The sequence below is a fragment of the Eucyclogobius newberryi genome, unplaced genomic scaffold (genome assembly GCF_026437365.1).
Source record: "Eucyclogobius newberryi isolate DKJ021-1_F unplaced genomic scaffold, fEucNew1.0.hap1 SCAF_19, whole genome shotgun sequence".
In the NCBI taxonomy this organism is placed as follows: Eukaryota; Metazoa; Chordata; class Actinopteri; order Gobiiformes; family Gobiidae; genus Eucyclogobius; species Eucyclogobius newberryi.
In genome coordinates, this window is record NW_027315823.1 from 11,096,087 (window position 1) to 11,119,722 (window position 23,636).

The 23,636-nt window shown below is 41.0% G+C and overlaps 1 protein-coding gene across 1 annotated transcript in view; it reads right to left on the reverse strand.

Moving 5' to 3' along the window:
• Nucleotides 1-10,389: 10,389 nt before the first annotated feature.
• The window catches only part of grip2b (glutamate receptor interacting protein 2b), a 220,651-nt gene continuing 207,404 nt past the window's right edge, over nt 10,390-23,636 (reverse strand). Inside the window, exons 20-25 of the mRNA XM_072451747.1 lie at nt 21,932-22,088; nt 20,110-20,221; nt 16,332-16,512; nt 14,781-14,986; nt 12,441-12,587; nt 10,390-11,007 (exon numbers count right to left, since the gene is read on the reverse strand). Of these exons, the coding sequence (XP_072307848.1) occupies nt 10,849-11,007; nt 12,441-12,587; nt 14,781-14,986; nt 16,332-16,512; nt 20,110-20,221; nt 21,932-22,088 (962 nt within the window). The 3' untranslated portion in view covers nt 10,390-10,848. The remainder of the gene's footprint in view (nt 11,008-12,440; nt 12,588-14,780; nt 14,987-16,331; nt 16,513-20,109; nt 20,222-21,931; nt 22,089-23,636) is intronic.

The following is a 23,636-nucleotide window of genomic DNA, read 5'->3' on the forward strand; positions in this document are numbered from 1 at the left end:
TTTTTTTCAGCAGGTGTGAGCGTCCTAGAACCATATGCAATGACACGTAGTTTGTTGTTCTGTTGTTGATAAAGTACAGCTCCCAGACCTTCATTAGAAGCGTCTGTATGGAGGACGAAAGGCAAGTCAAAGTTTGGGTATGCCAAGATAGGTGGACTAGTTAACATGTCTACAAAATGTGACACAACTGCACTGTGTTCATGTGTCCAGTTAACAGGGGTTTTGGACGGAAGCTGACCATTACTGCTTTTCTTGGACTTGTTAGATTTTCTTTTTGTAGATTTGTACTCTACCTCACTGGGACTCTCAACAAGTTTAAATAGTGGTCTTGCTAACCTGGAAAAGTCCTGAACGAATGTCCTGTAGTAACCTAAGAAGCCAAGGAGAGCTCTAACTTCTCCAACATTCTTTGGTTCTCTGTCTCGAAGCTGGTTAACTGCTTCTAGATCTTTAGGATCTATCTGGACTCCTTCACTAGTCACAAGACGACCTACATATCTGATTTGGCGTTTAAAAAGTTCACACTTGTTAGGGCGTAACTTTATACCAAATTCTCTGAGTTTGTGTAGAACAAGTTTTAAGTCATTTACATGGTCAGTGAAAGTCTTAGAATAACATAACACGTCATCTAAGTAAGGTGAACAACACTCATCCCTCAAACCTTCAAGGACCCCTTCCATACATCTTTGAAAGGCTGCTGGGGCGTTGGTGAGGCCAAATGGGAGGCGGTTCCACTCATATAACCCCCAAGGTGTGCTAAAAGCGGTCAGGTGTTTAGAGTTCTCTTCCACAAAGCCTTGGTGGTAAGCACTACCTTGGTCTAATATTGAAAACCATGAGTAGCCCCCCAGGTTATCCAGCAGGTCTTGAATGCGTGGGAGTGGATGGCGATCGGGGATAGTTTTGCGATTTAACCCCCGAAAATCAACACACAAGCGAAGTGACATGTCCTTTTTTCTGACACAGACCACTGGTGAGGAATAGGGAGAAGTGGATTTCCTAATCCAGCCATGGTCCAGCAGCTTTTGAACATAGTCTTTCACTTCCTTGTACAAGGGTTTTGGAATGGAGTTGTAGGACGTTTGGACAGGTACATTGTCTGTGAGATTGATTTTGAGTTGTAGACTCGGGATGCATCCAATGTCTGAGTCACTTTTCCCAAAAACATCAGACTCCTCAAACAGCATGTCCTTTACCATCTTTTGTTCATTCTCGTCCAAATGGGACAAATCCACAGGTGGATGCCATTTTTCACTTTTCACATGAGTATCCTTTGTTATTTGGCATTGGTTACTGGTTTTCTGTGTAGAAATGGGATTGACAGAACATGTGTTTACATTGGTTGGTTGGTCTGAGTTGTCTGAAACACAGTTTACAGGTCTCACTTCGGTTACTTCTTCTAATGTTCCCAAAACAGTTCTCTTTGAAAGATAAATGTCATGTTTAGTGATGTTCTGAATAGGGATTTTTACAGTCTTTGTTAAACCACTAGGGACATCTACTAATGCAGGGAACAACTCTAAACCATCTGGACAGTCATCTTGAAAACTGGGCTGAAATAACATTGCGCCTCCGGCTGGCCACTCTCTGACCCTGCACCTGATTTCAGATATTTGACCGGCAGGCAATATTACACCTTTTTTACCAGTTTTTACTGTGTATTCTATGCAGTCATCAGTTGGGGTAAAAACTTCAAGTGCTGACACTAAAGCCTCAACTGTACTGTCATTTACGCTTAGTGCCTCTTTGAGTAGAGCTGTGATGTTAGTATCTGTCTCTTTGTGGGATTTAATCACTTCTGCAATAACATTAGTGCCTAAAATGGGATGACTTAGACAGTTTTGGGAGATGATCACTGGTACTTGGATAGTTACATGTCCATGGTTATTGCTCTTGAGCTCAAGTGCTACATCAGCCCAGCCTTCAAAAGGAACGTCACTGCCGTTTGCAGCAGAAATTTCAAAAGGTTGGTCTGAAAAAAAGGACGTGAGTGGTTGAATGGAAACAGCTGGTAATGTCTTTTGCATCCATGTTTTTCCCACCATGGTCACTTGAGCACCTGAATCCAGTAGCATTTGGATTGGAGCACCATTGAGAGCACATGAAACCATACATCGTTTACCAATGAGATGAGCAAGTCTTTTCTTTGGCTGTGGTGATGAGCGAGTTGACTTGGATTTTGGATCTTGACTGTTAGAGATTTGGGGCTTTAGGGCTGTCTCGGTCACTGGCTGCCCCTCCCCTGTGACCGTGTCGCGTTTCCCGACACTTTTCGCTGAAGACATCCTATGGCCCGGTGTCCTGTTTGGCCGCAAACAAAACAATGATGACACGTGGTTATGTTTTGTTGTACGCATGACTTGCATTTGCCCCTTGTTTCACTTCGTACTTGTGGCTTGTGTCCCTGAATGCTTAAGTCCACAGGTATGGGGTTATCAGGTGGTCTGGTCATTTGGGCTAAATGCTTAGTCAGTGAGGACACTTGTGCTGTTAGTTCTCTAATAGCGTCATGTTGAGTTTGTCTTTCTTTGTCGTCTTTAGTCTTGTCACCACTGTCAAGTGTAGCAATAGTCACAGTTTTAGTCTTAACAGTTGTACCCAGCCTTTTCTGTCTTTCTGCCTCCTCACTTGTCGATTTAGTAATTTGTTCTAATAAGAGGTCATCACTAATTTGCATGTCATTAAGGAAGGGCTTTAAGTCACGTCTCACATAGTCATTTTTCTCATTTAACCCCTGATATAGAGTATGGAGAAAAGTCCCCTGTACAAGTTTAACATCATATGTAAAACCGGTACCAACTTGTTGTGACTCAAAAAGAACACGTTGTTTTAAACCCATTGCTCGGTATAAGAACTGTTGTGGACTCTCTTTATCCGACTGTTTAGCATTACTTAACTCTTGAAAGAGCTCTGTACTGTTTTTGTCATGAATGTGAGAGCGAAGAAACTTCTTAAGCTCACTAACATTTAAATCACATTTGTTGAGTAACATGTCTCTAAATGTACCAGGTTTTGTGATTTTAAGCACACTTCTGATAACTTCTGATTCAGAAAAACCTTCGGATAAACCTTCATCAATTTGTTTACACAAGTTACTATAAGAAACATCTGAGCCAGTGTCTGAAATCTGTCCGCCATGCAGCTTAAACTCTCTGCGTGGGAGCAGACTTGCAACATCACTGATACTCAATACCTGATTTCTCAAACTGGATGATGGACTAGTCCCACTCAGATGACGGCCAACATTTCTGCTGGTTTGGTCTGCAGCAAGGTTTCTTGTTGGTGTGCCAACGTCTCTGTCTTCTCCAGAAGAGTAGTCGTTGGGTAAGGAGTGGAGATTGTTGTGTTGAGGTGATGGAGTGATGATTTCTCCTGAAGTGGTGGAAGGAGGTGTGTTGAGATGACCCGGTGCTGGAGCAGGAACGGTGGTCTGGACTTCCCTCTGGACGTGAGCAGGACCCTCGTCTCCAGGACCCTCGTCTCCAGGACCCATCGAAGCTGTAGGTCTCAGCAGATCGGCCATCAAGTCATCAAGGAGGAGCAGTTGCGACATGCCTTCATCCTCTAGTGACTTGAGCTGGTCACCTCTAATGTAGTCAACAATAAGCTCATACAAGTCAGTGTCACTTAGCTCATCAGTGCGGACTGGAATATTGCCGTCATCGATGGCGTTTGTGATGGCTTGTAGCTGACTGGTGTTCAAACTGGAAAGTTGTCTCTGGATCTTAACAATCAGCGCTCGCCGTGGTGCATTAGTTGCCATGTCCTTTTGATGGTGGTGGATACTCTTTGGATGACACACGTAGTGGGAGCCTTCCCTGAAGTTCCAGACACATCAAACAATACAGGCGCACTCTTCACCAGGCAGTTGCTTTAGTTATCTCCGGACGAGCCCCCAATTGTTACCGGCGCCAGCCCTAGGGGTAAGCTGGGCGGTAGCAAATGGTACACAGCTAAAGAGTTAGACTGTGTAGCCAGGAGAATATCGCTGTGGACAGATGAGGGAGACGAGTCATTCCATGCACAGCGTGTTTAATTCTGCTGTACATGCGCATTGTCTCGCTCTAATCCCCACAGGAGCGCTTAGAGCACCATCTGCTGGATGGATGTCCCAAAGATTAAAGACACAGTAGCCAAAAATACAAAAAATAGAGGGGGTGTCTGTTTCTATATAAACTTTTGAATATAGCGTTTTCAACCTACTACACTTCTAACGTGTCTAAAAGCAATGGCAAACCTTAAAATATATTATAAAGTAAATAAATACATAAATAGATTGGATTCGACCTATTAAGTCCCGGATTTGTCATGGCACAGTCCTGTTTTAGACTTGACATAATCATTGTTAAGTCCAGTGACGGATGTTGTAATACAGGGTTAAAAACTCCTCCATAAACACAAGCTGTATCTCGTGATCACATCTGAAAAAAAGGACAACAGGAAGTGAACTGTGAACAAAGTCACAAGGTTCATGTTTTCTGTTTTGACACACTGAAATCATTTGCCACATTACAATCCATTTGGATCCGATAATTGTTAAGATGAGACACAAAGATGAAGAAGCCTCTGTTGAGTTTGAGCATTTGAGCTCTTCAATCTGGAATACACAACATTCTTTTTTAAGTAGGCACAATGTGGTGGCACATGGTGGGGCCGACATGATTTAGGCTTATGGATAAAGACTGCAATTAAAATGTATTGAGAATTTGGTATAGCAATAAGACCCCCCAAAAACGTAGGATTGTTTTTTATTTTTTAGGAATATATCATTGTGAGAGACACAGACATAAGGACATTTTACAACAATCATTTGTCTCACACTTGCCGGAAGGAAGGCAAGTGGTTTTTTTATACATTTGTTTTGGGATATCCATGAATTCAAAAGTTCATGTCAAAAATCTTTTCTTTTTGGTCAGGCGTTTACGCAGCCAGAGACTTCGCTTTGTTTGGAGCATCCGTAATATACTCCAAAATCTAATTTAGTCTGATATGTCACCTTTAAAAAGAATAGTAGTACAAACCCTGCCCATGAAAGGGTTAATAGTTCTCTGATCTTAAAATATCCACTTTGATTTGTCCAGAAATAGCTGTGGATGTGTCCCTCTCATTCATCCCATGGACAGTTCTATGGCTCAGAAGTGCAAACAAATGTTGTGTGTCTTGTACTAAAATAGAAATAGTGAGCATGATGGTTCCGGATGTTGTGGTTGAAGTTTTTCCCTCTGGAGACACTGTAGAGGCCTGTTACAGCGATTTGTGTTCAAACATCTGTCACTGCCAAGGTCCATGCTTACTGTAAATGTGAAGACTAACTTATGTCTAAAGTTCAAATCAATGCATTTTAAAGGATTTGGGAACTAAACCAGAAATGAGCAGAAGAAATACACGATTTCCACAAGGAACTGTCCAAACCAGAACCAGGTTGTGTTATTAAACCAGCACCAACACATGGCTAAAAGTAACTAACCTATTTCTACCTAAACTACCAGTTCCATTAGCCTGCCATTCCAGGAGTTAGCATCAATGCATTTTAAATGGGAGGGTTAGCATTAGCCTCTAAACATCACAAACTATTCAAACCATTCAAATTCAGGCTGCATGTGCAGCGTTCTAAACATACACAGGGGATACTCAAGGCAAAAAAGATTGGGAAAATCTTAGGTCTCAAACTTAATGAAGATACATATCATGCTGCTCCGTGGTGGAGTGTGTAGCACACGTGCGCTCCATGGGAGAAACCCGCCGCGTCGAATCCAGCGTCATTTTGCCGCAATGTCCTTCCGTCTGTCATCCCTGTTTCACACAATATTATCCAGTCTAATAAATCCTTCGGGCAAAAAAAACTGTTAAAAAAAAGATGCTGCTCATATTTGAATTCTGTTCCATCGATTGGAATGATATGATTGCTAAGCTAGTTTGCTCTTTGTGAAGCTGTCACTTGTGTCTGAACTTACCTATCTGCATGAAGACGAGCAAGTGTCCACACCAGGCCAATTTACAGGTTAGATCTGGGGAGAGGAGAGCCTGCTCACAGTAAGTAGCCTTGTTCATAGCTAATCTTGTTTTACATTGAGCTAAGCAGAAAAGTTACATAATACACCTTTAATTAAGTGTAAATGTAAAATGTTTTGTGGTAACAATATTTAACCCTAAATCCAGAAACGTACTAACTCTAACTTAAAACTACCGACTACTATATAAAGAATAAAGACCTTCACCTACACCTTTATGATGTAGGTACCTCGATACAAGCAGAAACCAGACAAACTGTAAAATAATACTTTTATTGTTTCGTTCTCCCAAAAAGAGAAGTATAGGAGTACACTCTGTTTCATAGAAAATCAAACTGAAATAAAATGACCCACAACGACGACAACAGTTTACACTTTGTTCCCTTTGTGACTCAGATTGTGTCACGGAAAAGCAATGTTTTCATAGAAAAATACTTTACTATACTTTACACACTCTGAAAAATACACAACATCGACGCACAAATTTAAAAGACCAGTCCAGAATCTTTGTCACAGTACTGTTGTATGTTTGGATACGCACCAGCGAAGCATTTGGAATAACACACCAGTTGGTCAAGAAAAAACCCAGACAATTGAGCTCAACTTATGACTTATTATAAAATCATTTGGGACATGTTTACAATTTTGTGTTCACTTTTATTAATTTCTAATGCAAGCAAGTCGGAATGAACGAAGATGGCTCATCTGATGTTGCTTTCTCAACTGGTGCATCTGTACTCACGTGCCCCATGGTCATTATTTTTTGTTTGCGTTCACATTTTGTTCATCGGTCTCAGACGCCTTAATAATATTCACCATAGCGATTTTCATTTACAGTGTCAATCAAACTATAACGTTGTGAAAGCGAATGATAAGCGATCATTATGACATGGTTTAAAGCTCATAAATGTCAAGTTTGCATAATATGTCTCCAATATATTCCTGTAAAACAATTTAAATGAATGCTAACTTTCCTGTATAATGCCATGTGCATTTACCTGTTACGTTTAGGTTGTACATCTTAGCTCTAGTATTGTATATATAGTTTTTATTCCTATGAGGTGTTCATTCTTCCATGTTTATAACCCGTTTTTGTGTTTTTAGTGCATACAATTAAGCTACATGACCCGGGACGAGATGCAGCTCTCATTTTCTTGGGACCTAGAGATATAACTGGACTCACTGTAAATTGAATGAGGCAGTAATGCGTGTGTGTATATACTTTATGAATCTCTTAAAACTCTAAATAGCAGATTATGTGAGTGAGTTTACTGCAGAGACTGAGCAGATGACACAAAGCTGTCCACGGTTCATTCCTTCATATCTGATGTTCTGAATGCCACAATTTTTTTATTAACGTGGAAATCTGTTTTAAGCATTTGACCAGTCTTTCAATGCCGGGAGGTAATCAAAAATAATATGAATAATAACAACAATATTAATGCTGAATAAAATAAAACAAAATGATTCAAAATAAATAATTGTGGTATAGTAGTGTAATCTACAGAATTGAATTGAACCCACACTTACTCATTCAAATGCATCTACAACAATGTCTTTGCTTCTATAAATCAAAATGGGTCAATTGAATAACATTTTAGGCAGCAGTCTGAGCAGGGATACCCAGACTTCCCTCACCCAGGACACTTCCTCCAGCTATTACAGCGGGACCCTGAGTGGTCCCCAGGCCACAGAGACATGTCAGAGCACTGCCCCAGCACCCGCACTACACACTACACACTTCATTTAAGTGTGCTTTTTTTTTTTGTACGTGAGTGCACAAGGGTGCAAGTGGAAGTCCGCACTTCAGATAACTCGCAGAGAGAGCATGATAAGATAAAACATCCAGCTGTGTTAAATAGTGTATTTATTTCTATTGTATCCCACTAGCGCTTGCTGCTTGTTGTTATGGTGCAAGAGCATTGTGTGTGCCTTGTGGGGATTATACTTACCTGAAGTCTACACTTGCTGTTGTTGAAGAACTTAAAGAAATGGGACGTAAATGTGCATCTGAAGTGTGAGGACAGAGCCACGGCCCAGTCCTCAGAACACCTCCCCAGGGAGACGCCCAGGAGGAGTCCCAACACATGCCTGAAGTGCAAATAATTGAATTGGGTTAATCTAACATGGTATGGCCAGGACCCATTTTGTATGGATCATTTAAAAAAAATAATTATTTGCTTTGTATCAAATAAATAAAAGAAAATGGGTGTCAAAATATATTTACAGTGAATAAGTGTGCGTGTGAGAGTACAAAAACCAGAACACTCAAGCAAATATGTTTTCTTGGTGAATATAACCTGGGACTTATCCATTGTGAAACCACAAATCAGACATTTGAGCTAATGTTAAACTTTTAATTTGTCTTATAAGTAGATAGATTCTGGACTGGCCTTTAGACAAACCCAAATGCATAGAAATATAATGTCATAACATACAGTCATACGTACAAAGAAACATAACGTCTGGAAGGCTTCAGTAGTTTCATAGCATTTTTTCTCTTACAAAAATGTTTTATCATCACATTTTGGCCACTCTATATTATTAAAAAAACACTCACTTTTGTACAGGGACATACTTACAGTGCATGGTAAACAGTGTGCTTTTCATTTAGGTGCTTAGACATACTGACCATGTTAATAAGCAAGACATGAGCACCTCTGTACACCTCATCCAATTGTTCTTTTGGCACCTTCAAGTAATTGTAATGGCACATGTAGTTAAAAATCGACAAATGATTGATCAAAACATGCAAAAAAAATCAAACATAATACTAAAGTGTCAATGTTTTGTGTCAATAGATGAAATATTTTGAGGTATGAGGTTTAATGTAACTATAAATGCTGCTTTTACATCATCATTATCTGTACTTTATTTTAAGTCATTTTTACAGTGGACATTTTTTACTTTTACTTCACTGCATTTGGGAACAGGAATCTGTACTTTATATTCTACTACATATTGTACTGGGTTGAAAAGTAGAACGGTTTGAGGTGTGTTTTTTAGCACATTCGTGGAGACATCCTGCATGAAGATGTTCAGTTCAAATCCTAACTTTGAGAAAGCAAAAATATATGCATCAAATTAACTTGAACAAGTTTGAAATTGTTATTGTTTAAGACCAGCACAATTCTTCAAAAATATTGAAATTGCTACCGATACATTACAGAATTTTAACAGTTCTTAAATACTGTGTCAAATTTTGTATGTACTTTTTTTTTTTTTAACTTGAGACAAAACCAGAACCTTACCAGGGCAGTTTGTACCCCAGGGAAGTGTGCTGGCTCCAGCCTTGTTTATATATTTCTAAATTACACAACGCTGTTTTTGAAAGGCTGTTCTGTGTTGTTATCCCACCCCACCACCCCAATGCTTAACCAGGTCTAAACCAGGTCTAAACCAGGTCTAAACCAGGTCCAAACCAGGACTAGTCCAAACAATGGGACATGTTCCCACTCATTAGTCTGGAGGACTTGGCGCGCTAAACTTGCTTTGAGACCTCTGATTTCAAGTGAACCAGGATGCGCTTGTTTGGTCTCCACAAACAAAATCTGAAAAAATAAATACATAAATGAATAACAACTAAAGACTAAATAGCTTCTAAACCAGGTCTGAATCAGGGCTGAATTTGTGATGGCATGTTTTTGATTTTCAGGGCACATTACTGTAGTCAGCCGCACAGTATTAATAACCCGGTGAGATCCAAGACAGAGAAGTCAATTGTTCTCCGCGTTCTTATCCCTCTGAGCAAAAAAGCCAATATTTTGAATGTTCCTCCTACATTTCTTTTAACCCATTCAAGCCATCTGGTCACAACTTTGAGTGAAAACCTGCATTACCACCTCCATCTCATAGTGTTACGGTTCCACCTGGACAGAATGTTCCACACTGACAGGGCATAAATGAGGGAGCAGTGGGAGGGAGGCTAATCCACACATAATTATATGGTACGCAGAAGCACGTTTGTACTGACAGAGGAGATTTGAACAGAAGTGAATTTTTTTAGGACGTGGCCTGTAGCTTTCTTTGATACAGAATCGCAGCAGCTGGAGTGAAGAGTGGGTAGATATTTCAGGCTAATTGGTCAGGGCTTGAGTTTAAAGATCCATGTAACTTTTCTGGTGTAGGGTCTGCAATCTGCTGGCCTGCATGGAGATGTGTGGCATGCAATATTGTAAAACACTCCAGGCAGTACAAGAGCCAAGCAGGTTGTGAACCCATTGACATTCGACCTCCCCCACAATAAATGTCACATACTGCACCTCTAAAACCCTGATGGTTACTAACGCTGGCTTCACACTCCTCTAATGCAGGCCTGGTTTGATTAGAAAGCACCCTGTGGCCTATTCTCTACAAACTTTAAAACAATCCTGACTATGCCAATCCAAAAAAGTAAATGAATGAAACAACTCGATGTAGATGGCTCAGTGATTGGTCAGTGCATACCTTGGTGGGAGGAGCTATGAAAAGACTGTGGCGAAACACATAACAACAGAATACAGTATAACTCAACCCAAACAACATGAACTGAAATAAACTCAACAGTTGCTTGATGAATAAACATTATGACCTGGTAAAATCTTATCTTATCTTAAAAGGCAAAAAATTAAAGTTGATTTTACGGAATGTTGCTCCTTTCTATTTACGATCCATCAGTATAAAGTGCCAAGTTTCAAGATGAAGTGTTCTACAAAAACAGGCATTTCTCCCGACCTTTCGTGTATTCCCATGTCCATACAGAGGTTTGAACAGCAGGGGGCGGCGGTCAGAGCATGCAGTTGAGTTGAAGTCCCGTTATTGCAGATGTGCCTGTGGTGTGGTGTTGTGGGTGTGAGTGTTACAGGTCTAGGGGGCGCTGAAATGTGTTGTTATTGTCCTCTCTGTCCTCAAAGCTCGTGGGGTTCCTGCTGATGACCAGCTCCAGTCTGTCTCCAGCCTCGGTGATCAGAGGAACGGCCAGGCAACAGTCAAAGTCACGAGTTCTCACGTGGTTTACCTGCAAAGGGATACACGCAACTGGATAATCATTTTGAATGAAGTTCTAAAGACTAAGTATGCAGTATGCGGTCTGCAGTACCACCCCTCACCTGTAGCTCGCGGTCTGCAGTACCACCCCTCACCTGTAGTATACGGCCTGCAGTACCACCCCTCACCTGTAGTATACGGTCTGCAGTACCACCCCTCACCTGTAGTATACGGTCTGCAGTACCACCCCTCACCTTTAGCTCGCAGCCTGCAGTACCACCCCTCATCTGTAGTATATGGTCTGCAGTACCACCCCTCACCTGTAGTATACGGTCTGCAGTACCACCCCTCACCTGTAGTATATGGTCTGCAGTACCACCCCTCACCTGTAGTATATGGTCTGCAGTACCACCCCTCATCTGTAGCTCGCGGCCTGCAGTACCACCCCTCACCTGTAGTATACGGCCTGCAGTACCACCCCTCATCTGTAGTATACTGTCTGCAGTACCACCCCTCAACTGTAGTATACGGTCTGCAGTACCACCCCTCATCTGTAGCTCGCGGCCTGCAGTACCACCCCTCACCTGTAGTATACGGCCTGCAGTACCACCCCTCATCTGTAGTATACTGTCTGCAGTACCACCCCTCAACTGTAGTATACGGTCTGCAGTACCACCCCTCATCTGTAGTATACTGTCTGCAGTACCACCCCTCACCTGTAGTATACGGTCTGCAGTACCACCCCTCATCTGTAGTATACTGTCTGCAGTACCACCCCTCACCTGTAGTATACGGCCTGCAGTACCACCCCTCACCTGTAGTATACTGTCTGCAGTACCACCCCTCACCTGTAGTAAAAGATAAGATAATCCTCTGCAGTACAACCCCTCACCTGTAGTATACGGCCTGCAGTACCACCCCTCACCTGTAGTATACGGTCTGCAGTACCACCCCTCACCTGTAGTATACGGTCTGCAGTACCACCCCTCATCTGTAGTATACTGTCTGCAGTACCACCCCTCAACTGTAGTATACGGTCTGCAGTACCACCCCTCATCTGTAGTATACTGTCTGCAGTACCACCCCTCACCTGTAGTATACGGTCTGCAGTACCACCCCTCATCTGTAGTATACTGTCTGCAGTACCACCCCTCACCTGTAGTATACGGCCTGCAGTACCACCCCTCACCTGTAGTATACTGTCTGCAGTACCACCCCTCACCTGTAGTAAAAGATAAGATAATCCTCTGCAGTACAACCCCTCACCTGTAGTATACGGCCTGCAGTACCACCCCTCACCTGTAGTATACGGTCTGCAGTACCACCCCTCACCTGTAGTATACGGTCTGCAGTACCACCCCTCACCTGTAGTATACGGTCTGCAGTACCACCCCTCACCTGTAGTATACGGTCTGCAGTACCACCCCTCACCTGTAGTATACGGCCTGCAGTACCACCCCTCACCTGTAGGATGCGGTCGTACGGTCTGAGGCCTGATCTGTCGGCCGGTCCGTCCTCTCGGATCATGTTGACGTAAACGCCTTTCTCCAAAAACCCGTCGGACACACTGAAGCCAAAGTCGTCGCTCTCCGGGTCCTTTATCACAGTCACCTACAGGGGGAGACAAAGGGAGAAATTAACCATTACATTATGACAAACCTCTCCTGTTAGTGGGGAATACAACTGGTAAAGAGTGAATAGTTCATCATAAAACTGTATGTCTTAAAGGACACAAATTATGCAAAATGTACTTTTTTGAGCTTCTAACCATACTTTAACTGTACTCCCTCATCAAAAACATACCTGGAGTAGCAATTAGCGTCATTCAGACTATTTTGATGAATCCTGTTTGTACAGTCCTCTGACTGAATTTCCCAGATGAATGATGTCATTCTATCTTCTGTCCATAAATCATACCCTGACAAATCTCGATCATCACAACTGCGTGGCTGCATTAGCATGTCGTCGGAAACCTAGCATTTGTTTAGCTTGCTTATGTAATTCCCTCTGCAGCCAGTAGATAGAGCCATAAGTAATTTTCAAATGTGGGAAATGCCAAAGTGAAATGTCACGTAATAAGTGTTTTTTTAAACTATTTCTAAAACATGAGATGGCCAATAAGAATAAAAGAAATTATGCATAATATTTGTCTTTGAAGCACATATTACAGGATAGATGACACACTTCACTAAAACGCAGTGAACATATTATATATATATATATATATATATATATATATATATATATATATATATATATATATATATATATATATATATATATATATATTATATTTCAGATCTAAACATTTTGCCTATTTGTTCCCAGTTTGACCATTTTGGTAAAGTTTATAATTGTACTTCCTGGTTAGACATGAACACAAATATGACATAGGTAGAGGTAAAATAGCAACCATACTGTAGACAAGAGCCAAAATCCACATAAATTATCAATAATTATGATTTGACAAAAAAATAATCCCAAATAACGCCTTTATTTTGTTGAATGACGGTTTAAACTGTCAGAACAGTGTATCAGTCAAGTGTAAACTGTCTCAATGGCACATCTTGTCAAACTTAAAAAGGAAGAAAACTCTCTCACATTGTTTTCCTTGCAGTGCCAGTGGTTTATTTACATTGCAAAGTTTCGGCCTGTGTGCTTTGTCAGGCAAATGGTTATATATGGAGGAGAAGCCATCTTAAATAGTGTGACAGAACATCAGATCCTGAGCGCTCAAACACATTCAAACACCCTCCCCTATTCGTTGGGGGAGAACTTGAGAGACTACCTTGTCTGTGTTGGCCCTAAAGCAGGCCTGGGTAAACTACGGCCCGCAGGCCACATACGGCCCACATACGGCCCGTTTGTCTTTATAAACCGGCCCGCCAAACATGCCAAGTAATATTTAAAAAGAATATTTTTTATTTTTTGCCCTTCTAAAGCCACACATACTCAGACTGATGCCCATTCCTAATGGATATTAGCAATGTGGCAGTTGTGCTCAATGCAATAATACTTTCAAAACTAGCTCTTTCCAACAGCCCCACAGTGGCAAGAAAATACCAATACGGCACATTATAACGGAAAGCTAAAACAAAGAATAAGTGAGCACAAAGGCACAATTTGTAGAAATGACAGAGATTACCCAGTGGCTGCACATTTTAACGATGCCCACCATGATGTGACTGCACTTTGTTTTGTTGGCAGAGAACTAGTGGCTCCTCCTCCTAGGGGAGGTCACCACAACAAGCTTCTAAAACAATGAGAAGCTTATTGGATAGAAACACTCTTGCACCTATTGAGTCTCTTAACGAGACTCAATGATGAACTTGTTTTAAGTGTATTTTTGTAAAGTATACCTTGGTGTCTTAGTGTATTAGTAATGCAATGTATATATTTAGATTAGATTAGAAAAACATGGACTTTAAAGGTGCTGTACGTGATGTTTCCTCTTCTTTGAGCAGAACCAGTTCATTTGAAAGTCTTTGCAGTGGTTCACATGTATCTCACATGTATGTCTCACTTACCTCATGCATTCTGAGCAGCCTCATTATTCACCATGATGAGGTTATACTTTCACAACTTTCAGCAAACAAACAGAAATACAAAAATAAAAGTCTAAATGATGAATAACAGGATTTTAAAGTTTAGTAAAATGTAAAATGTACAGATACAATGTTTTCCTTGAACCTTGAAGCGATGTAGCCACACTACTATTAATCACCTTCTCAGCGTCTACTGGCATCTACAGCATCTGTTTTGCACTTTACTTTAGACATTTTAACATACTGAAGTGTGACTGACTTTGTGCAGCTCGAGCGGCGTGGGCGAGATGATCCCCTGCATCTCCTCTTTGATCCTCCGCGACTCCCAGGTCCGCTCTGACACTCTGAGGGAGGCCTTGGCTTTGGGGTCCTGGAAGTGCAGAGGAGACTGGGCCTCCTGATGCAGGTGAGCCCCCTGGTGGAGCAGCCCGTCCTGCAGGTACAGAGGGTCGGACAGCATGCCATCTGCGGTGGGAAAACACATGATTCTTTCAAATTAAAATGACCGATTATGACTTTACATTCAGCAAAATAAAAAGCCTTGCTCAGTTTAATTTGCAGATCATCTTGTTAAATAAAGTTTCGGGTTAATAAATACAAAATAATGTGAGGATTCAATATGAAAACAATGAAAGGCAAATATTTAGCTTTTTTCTACAAAATAATTGATCCCAACGTCATTCCCCAGTTAAAGTAATTGGCTGAATTTGAGTCTGTCGTGCTAGTCTTACGCTTGACTATGTTTTCACGATTTAAATAACCATAAAAAGCTCAAATGTTACTTGTCAGTTGTAGCAAGGCCAAAAAACACTGGAGGATTTTTGAGCCCTGAACGATTAAAACATTTGCGACAAAACCTCGGACATGAAGCGATTCGAATGAGATTTTAAATCCCATGAGCCTCTGAGCTAACAACCTGTGAGCTAACAAAACTAGCTTGAGTAATGAGACTCGCTTTAAGACGATGGCATTTTCATAACAATCAGACCGTTGCACTTCTAGTTTACCATATGCAAAGATGCGCAATTATTATTCAGTAAAAATGTGGATCGAAGCTAAAATGTGCACAGAAATTTGGCATTAGACGGTAAGCAGTGCGGCGTTTTCTGTAGCGAACCTGCAACAGCTTCACTGATCCACACGTGAGCATCTAATGTCACCTTTTTCTCACGTTGTAATGTTGAAAGAAACACTAAAACTAGATTAATAGCGATGTGTTGTGGACTGGATATCATTTGCAGACACGGACATTGATGAGAACGCTGCAGGTTAACTTCAGCGCTTTACGAGAGGTGAATAATAACTGTCCTTTTTTTGTTTCGTCGTGTTCATCACTCCGTTTGCTCCTGACGCTCGGCTCGGCTGTTGCAGTGGTTCAACATGAAGTGTGCTGCAGCTTTGGACCAATTGGGACCATTATTTTGATTTAAATATGCCGTGATGTAAAAGTTTAAACCCGGTTTGCTGGTTTTGCTGGCTTAGTCCTTATTTAATTCTGCTTTAGACCTGGTTTGGACCTGGTTTGGGCCTGGTTTGATTCTGGGTTAGTCTTGGTTCCGACCTGGTTAGTAGCCTATCCGGCCCTGAGGCAAAATTGTGTTGAATAGTCCTGATTTACGAAGATCAAAACTCAGATCTCGCCTGCTTGAAGTCGGGCAGAATCAAACTGGGGCCTAAATTGGGAAAAATATCCTGTAGTGTGTCCCGGGCTTTAGATCACCAATCTTTGTTCATTGTTTTTTGAAGTCCTATATGTTTCTCCCTGTTAAATGCTGTTTTCTGAACTGTACTGTGTCAGTGCTGGTCTTGCCTTGGTGTAGCTGGGCCTCCTCCAGCAGGTGGGCCTCGTCGTGCAGGTGCAGGAGGGCCCCTTGGTGCAGCAGAGAGTTCCTCCTCAGAGGGCTCATCCTGTTGTGGCTCATTAGCGCCTCAGGAGGAGCTTTGTTCCCGTCCACTCCTAAACTGATGGCCGTGCCCGTCATTATGGAGGCCTGTGGGGAAAAGAGTGTGAGTGGATAAAACTAATGAATGATTTAGGCAATTTAAGCTGTAAGGGGTCACAATTTCACTACATGTCACCGCACTGATAAACAGATTTACACCGTTTACTAACCCAGTTAACTATTCTGAAAGTGGAAGGTTTATTATTACTACTGTAACTAACCATGACACCAGACACCGACTGTATTTTCTCGTTCAGTGAATGTTATTGCAGTGTAAAAGGGATATCTACATTAGCTTCACTTCTACATATTTCTTTTCAAATATTTTTTTTCTTATTCGAATTGGCATTTTCAAAAACTTTAATAAATGTAAAAAAAACAAAGAAATAAAGACATACATTTGCAGTAATATTTAATTGTTTGGCAAATCAACATTCCTCCAAGAATATTGTTGGTTGGAATTATTATTGAAGCGAGAGTTTATTATTACTACTGTTACTGAACATGACACCACACACTTTCTTGTTCAGTGAATATTATTGCAGTGTAAAAGGGCTATATCTATATTAGCTTCACTTCTACTTATTCCTTTTCAAATATTTTTTTTAATTATTAGTATTGGCATTTTCAAAAACTTTAATAAATAGAAAAAAACTAAGAAATAAAGACATACATTTGCAGTAATATTCAATTGTTTGGCAAATCAACATTCCTCCAAGAATATTGTTGGTTGGAATTATTATTGAAGCGATTGGCAAAACCATGGTACTGTTTCTCTTCGATGTGGTAGAGACAGCTGCCTGGACGTGACTGTAAATCACTCAAGACTCTGACAGAAAATCAGAACAACGTGTCATCTGGCAGCGAGGAATCCGCAGTGCGTTACATCTGCACATGCTGTAGAAAAACGTCTATCTCCTCCGAATGTTACACACGGGCATTTAACCCATCATCCTCTCATAGTCGTTAACCATAAACATCAGCTGATTAAAGACGGCTAGTTGCATTGTTTTCCGATCACAAAAGAAGAAAATGTAAATAGGCAGACGAGGGAGGCGCTACTGCCGCACTGCACTGAAGAAGCCCTCAGACGGTTAAAACGACGGGCAGTGCTATGTCCTTCTAGCATTCAAGCCTTCTGAAAACGTAAAACAGCAACTTTTGAACATCCTTGAGCAGAACTGGATTACAAAACTCCTGCCACCCAGTCCCAAATTGTACACCTTCTAACTTCTGTCTACAATTCACACACAAAAACCTAATTTCTCCCCTCTGGCAGACCTATTGTGAGTGACACCAGCATCAAAATATATAGATTACATCATCAAAGCCCTCTCAGCGTCTCTGGATGTGCGTCTTGAGGAGATCACGCGTTTTAATTAAGCGACAGGATCTGCGGTACGTCCAAAGCGACTGTTTAGCCACTATTGGTTCTTTTATGGGTTCTTTTATGGGTTCTTCTATGGGTTCTTCTATGGGTTCTTCTATGGGTTCTTCTATGGGTTCTGCTATGGGTTCTTCTATGGGTTCTACTATGGGTTCTTCTATGGGTTCTGCTATGGGTTCTTCTATGGGTTCTGCTATGGGTTCTTCTATGGGTTCTTCTATGGGTTCTGCTATGGGTTCTTCTATGGATTCTTCTATGGGTTCTGCTATGGGTTCTGCTATGGGTTATTCTATGGGTTCTGCCATGGGTTCTTCTATGGGTTCTGCTATGGGTTCTGCTATGGGTTCTTCTATGGGTTCTGCTATGGGTTCTGCTATGGGTTCTTCTATGGGTTCTTCTATGGGTTCTGCTATGGGTTCTTCTATGGGTTCTTCTATGGGTTCTGCTATGGGTTCTGCTATGGGTTCTTCTATGGATTCTTCTATGGGTTCTTCTATGGGTTCTGCTATGGGTTATTCTATGGGTTCTGCCATGGGTTCTTCTATGGGTTCTGCTATGGGTTCTGCTATGGGTTCTTCTATGGGTTCTGCTATGGGTTCTGCTATGGGTTCTTCTATGGGTTCTTCTATGGGTTCTGCTATGGGTTCTTCTATGGGTTCTGCTATGGGTTCTGCTATGGGTTCTTCTATGGGTTCTTCTATGGGTTCTGCTATGGGTTCTGCTATGGGTTCTGCTATGGGTTCTTCTATGGGTTCTGCTATGGGTTCTGCTATAGGTTCTTCTATGGGTTTTTCTACACAAATGAAGCCCTAGAACTTGAGAGAATGGACTCTCAACAATCACTTAGTCCTCTTCCAGGCTCAATTCTACCAGCGAATAAAAGGTGCGGAGATGGGTGCAGCCTTACGCCCCCAGAATACGCTGAGTTCTCTGGGAATATCGGTCTACAGTAAAGCGAAACCTTTTACACCTCACATCAAGTTTTACAGTGTATCGACGGCCTTTTGTTTATCTTCCTGGGAACAAAAGAACAACTGATCGATTTCCACAATTCTTTAAACGGCACAGATCCAACATATGAACCTCTCTTCGGAATCAAGTCAAAAGGAAACCTCAAAAAGGAATGCTTTGCCGAACATAAACATGTCAATAAAAAACAAATTGGATTATCATATTGCCAGACAACAACGCCCGAACAATGTTAAAGTCGTGGTTATCGAGTCAGTTCTGAAGGACCCTGGAGGAGATCGACTAAACAAACCATTACAGTGTGAAATGTATTGGATTGAGACCAATCGTGGGTGCCACAAATGTCCCAGGTCTCAAAGAGGGAATCGATTTCTCGCCATTTCTATGAGTCTATGAACCGTCTGCCACAGCTGGGGCGAGTTGTCATTCTTATACAAAAACACTGCATCTCGAAACGCATAAGCTGTTTGTCCGTGTCATAATAAAGGACTTTTTTTAAACGGAAAGAGAGTGCCTCGGGCCAATATAAAGCTAATATATATTCACTGTGAGATTTTAGAGAGGACTCAGAAATGGGTCCCAGCGTTACATAAGGTGTAAATAATATGGCTTTCAAATCATGAAAAAAAGTAAACATTAAACCCAGGAAAAAACTGACTAATTCCACATGAATCACAAATTTCCAGTGTTTAAAGGGGTAATATTTTGCAAAAATGAACGTTAGAGGTCTATTAATCTTGTTACAACAGTGTTTCCTCATCATTACTTTACTCACAGTTGTATAGTTATTTATTCCTGCATGTTTGAGTTAATCCTGTATTGTCCTGGAACTGAGGCCCAAGTCTTTTCACCTAGCCCCTATCCCCGCCCACATCACTTACTGTGATTATTTGAAAAATTAAGACAGTGTCACCAGTAGGTTCTAATCTAAAATTTCACATCGCCATGTTAAAAAAAAATAACAACATGTAAATAACAATCTGCTGTTTGTTACAGTAAAATGTCACTATACCTGTTTTAGATGAATATTGCAATTAATGTAAAATGATGATCCACTTTTGTTATAGTTCAACTCTAGGTATTAAAAATATTTGATTAAATTGAATATCACATTTAATTTAAAATAATAGCATTAATTCTGAAATTTTGTTTTTTGTTTTGTTTTTTCAAGACAATTGGTTTCTAGTGTTTTCTATTAAAAACCCATATTTTCCAGTGTAATGTTTGACCACAGTCAGACAGACAGTGTAAATACGGCAGATATGAAAGAGGGCGTTTACAACAGTGACCTCTATCTCACGCAGCAGCTCGGACTGTCCACACGTCTCCAGATCCTCCAGGGCCTGGCACCAGAAGCTGTCCTCAGGGTCCACCATGAGCCCGTCCGGCTGGTTCAGGAAGCTACAGACACAACACAAAGGCCATTCTATTATTATTGCATATTTATTTATAGTACATATTTTGGACAGTCCACTGTGACTCACGCAAACAATGCTAGTAAGTCAGCCTTGACCAACAAATACCAACACCAAAATAGTACATAGGTTCTGACGTTGTGTCCCTAGGTGAGGAACCATGGTCCGCGGGGCACTCCAGGACTAAGTAGCCTGTCGTGTACCCCTACCACCTATTAATAAAACTATTAAGTATTAAGCCGCAGAAACATAAATCATTTGTCTGTTATTGATGGATCTGTGTGCACAACGACCTCTGCGATTTGAAGTCGTCCGGTCCGTTCTTTCTGCCTGATCATCATGACTAATCTTAAACACGCACACGGCGATCTGACGGGATGAATTCATTTGCACCGTAACAGCAGAGTCTTCCTCGTCTGGGCTCCAGCAACTTATATAACGCTGGACAGCTTAACCTCCTCATTACTCATCACTGACACTGGGGCATTCACGTACAGCTTAGGCCAGAACACTCGCAATGTTTTGGAGAAAAGACAGGCTCGGATCTGCTGACACATAGACCTATGAGATTAAAGGGCCTGCGTTGTGCCAAATGGACTTTTTTTTTTAAATAGTTTTTTTGACCATGTTGTAACTTCCTCCTGAAAAAAACATAGCTGGGACAGCGCCTTGTTTCATTCGAGTATGTTTGAGTAATCTTACATAATCAATTTGTCTGATTCTCAAATTCCACTTGTCTTGTTTTCCTTTAAAGCTTTTCTTGAACCTCGGCTTTGGCATGCCATCTTGTGTTATGTAAGCAAAATAGAATAATTAAGGTATGATTATGTATGTTTCAACTGGTTTCAAACCCTGCAGCGTCTAGCTTCCAAAATGGCCTGACTCATTATTGGCTCCCAGAACACTGATTGGATGAGACATAACGCAAACTCAGAGGGGTCAAGATCAAAAATATAATATTTCCTATGCATAATGGAAACCAAACAGGTTACACAAAGAGATGTTGAAGTGCAATGTAGAGGCTTTGCAGAGAAGTTAATTAAAAGCAGAAAAAGTTGAAGTAGTTTCCTGTTTACGCGCGCTTTAGCCACATCTCACAGCCACAGGATTGGAATCACTAAAATCCTTTTGGTGCATTGCTGAGATCGGCCTTGAGACTGTATAAGTATAGTGTATATAAGTATAATTCGGTTACAATGTAGGTTTTATTCATTAAGGAAACATGAGTTATGTCTCTGTGTCCAGCCGCAGGATGCAGAGGCAGGACATGAGGAAACACACGCCACCATTAAAAGAACCAACATACCAGGTCAAAATTAATTGCTAGGCTTTATCCGAATAAGAGTAAAGAGTTCATCTTTAAAGTAGAGACATTTGTGATTAAATTGTGCTGTTTAGAGGAATACATTAGTTTGGTCTTTTTTCATTTTGACCCTGAAACATTCAATTCCCTAATTCCAAAGTTCCCATGGGGCTTAAATCCAGAAGAAGTGTTTTTGGAGCTTACAGTGACTTGTATGTGTGATGTAATTATTGTGACTCTGCAGCCGTCATTGATTACTGCTGTAATCCTAGTTAAGCCTCTCAGATTGAAACTGCTCAATCAAGAAGAACTAGATTTATTTACAGACTTCACAGTATTACGCAGCAGATGTTGCGACTGAGCACTTTTTAAACTCTGTATATAAAGCATTACCCTGGAGCTTTGTCCCAGTCGTCTTCACTGAAGCCCCCGTCACTAAAAGGATAGTTCTTCCTTCGTCCAGGAGGGGGCGTGTTACCACGGCTCTGTTTAGCGCTGCGCCATTCGTGAGGATGGAGGGCGATTCCTGCCCCTTGCTGGTTAAATGTGCCTGTTTTTCAACAGAGAAGAAGAAAAAAAGGAGATTATTTTTGTGTTTGCAATGTATTGTTCTTGTTTCTAAATGCCCACTGCATTTGACCCATCTTTGAGGAAACCTGTGTAATGGAAGAAATGGGTCATGTCATGTCATGTCATTCTGATGCTGTTTTGGACATGACATTAATATCTGTGTTGTTCTCCTGTGTGCAGATGATATAAGAATATGGGGTCCTGATTATACTGATTATCTACTGTTCGGCGCCTCTTAATCAGCCAGGTTAATGCGTCAGGACCTGATTCTGTGTGGAAAACATCTCCGATTAACGTCACAGCCGTGATGTTTTGATCTATCTGTTTTGGAGCCAATTCTGATTGTGATTTATATGCATGCCTGTACCGCCTATAAAAGGCATACTCTGTAATTGTAACGTCAGTTAGGAACAGAATGATCTCGTCTAGGGAGAGTGAGGGTGTTTGTCCACTGTGCACGAGTGAATAAACCTCCACCTTTTGAAAGAGACCAAGAGACTCTGTTTCTGCTTCAAGTTATTTCTTGGTTACCCTTTACTTGATCATTGTTTACAGGAAACTGCCGTAACACCTGTCAGGAGCAAAGAGTATAGGATTTAGATTTTGCAGTGTGATCCCACTTCAGCTGCTCCTCTCAATACCACCCTTCTAAGGAAACGCCTTTTTAACCAAGGCTCATGATGGCCATAGGTGAGAGTAAGAGTTAGTCTGAGCAGTAAATTAATATCTTTGTCTTTATTCTCAGCCCCAATCTTCACCACAACAGTCGGATGCAACTCGGTCACAAACTGCCCCAAAGAAGGAGGTACGTTATTTTATTGTTTACATTGACCTTTATTTAACCTGGAAACTTGTTGACTTAAGAATTTAAGTATGAAGAACAAGAATTTAAGTCAACAAGACTGGGAACAAGAATTTAAGTCAACAAGACTGGGAGGAGATCCGCAGCCTGCATCTATCAATAAAGTAATGAACAAACCCGGTGACAAATCGCAACCTTGACGTGTTCATTGTAAACGTGGGAGATAATTTTTATAACGGATAATGTTGCAATTGTTGTTTGGGAGAAATACGAAATTAGAATATTGAGTATATTGTCTATTATTAAAAATATTAAAAATGACCTCAAAAGGTGTTTATCAAGTTATATTTCTGCCCTTTTGTTATTCATTTTATGGTATTTTTACATTTTGTGTAAAATATTTACCGGCACATTTTACCACATTCCTGATGCTCTGTAAAAAAAAATGGTCTGACTATTGTTATCGACATGCAAAACAAATATCCAGATATTACTTTTTGCTTAGGCCAAGAAGAAAAAGTTGTGTGTTTTCCGGTAACCCGACCGACCTGGATTTCAAAATAAAGATAATCCGACCCATAAACATTTTATCGCATATTTACTGGCCATACGTTTTGAGAATGTCAAATTGTGAGAACGAATCCAAAAGCTGCGGGAAAAAAATCATCTGTGGGGATCGTAAGATATGAAAATTTCCAACTTTTGATAGGTTTCATTTTACCTACG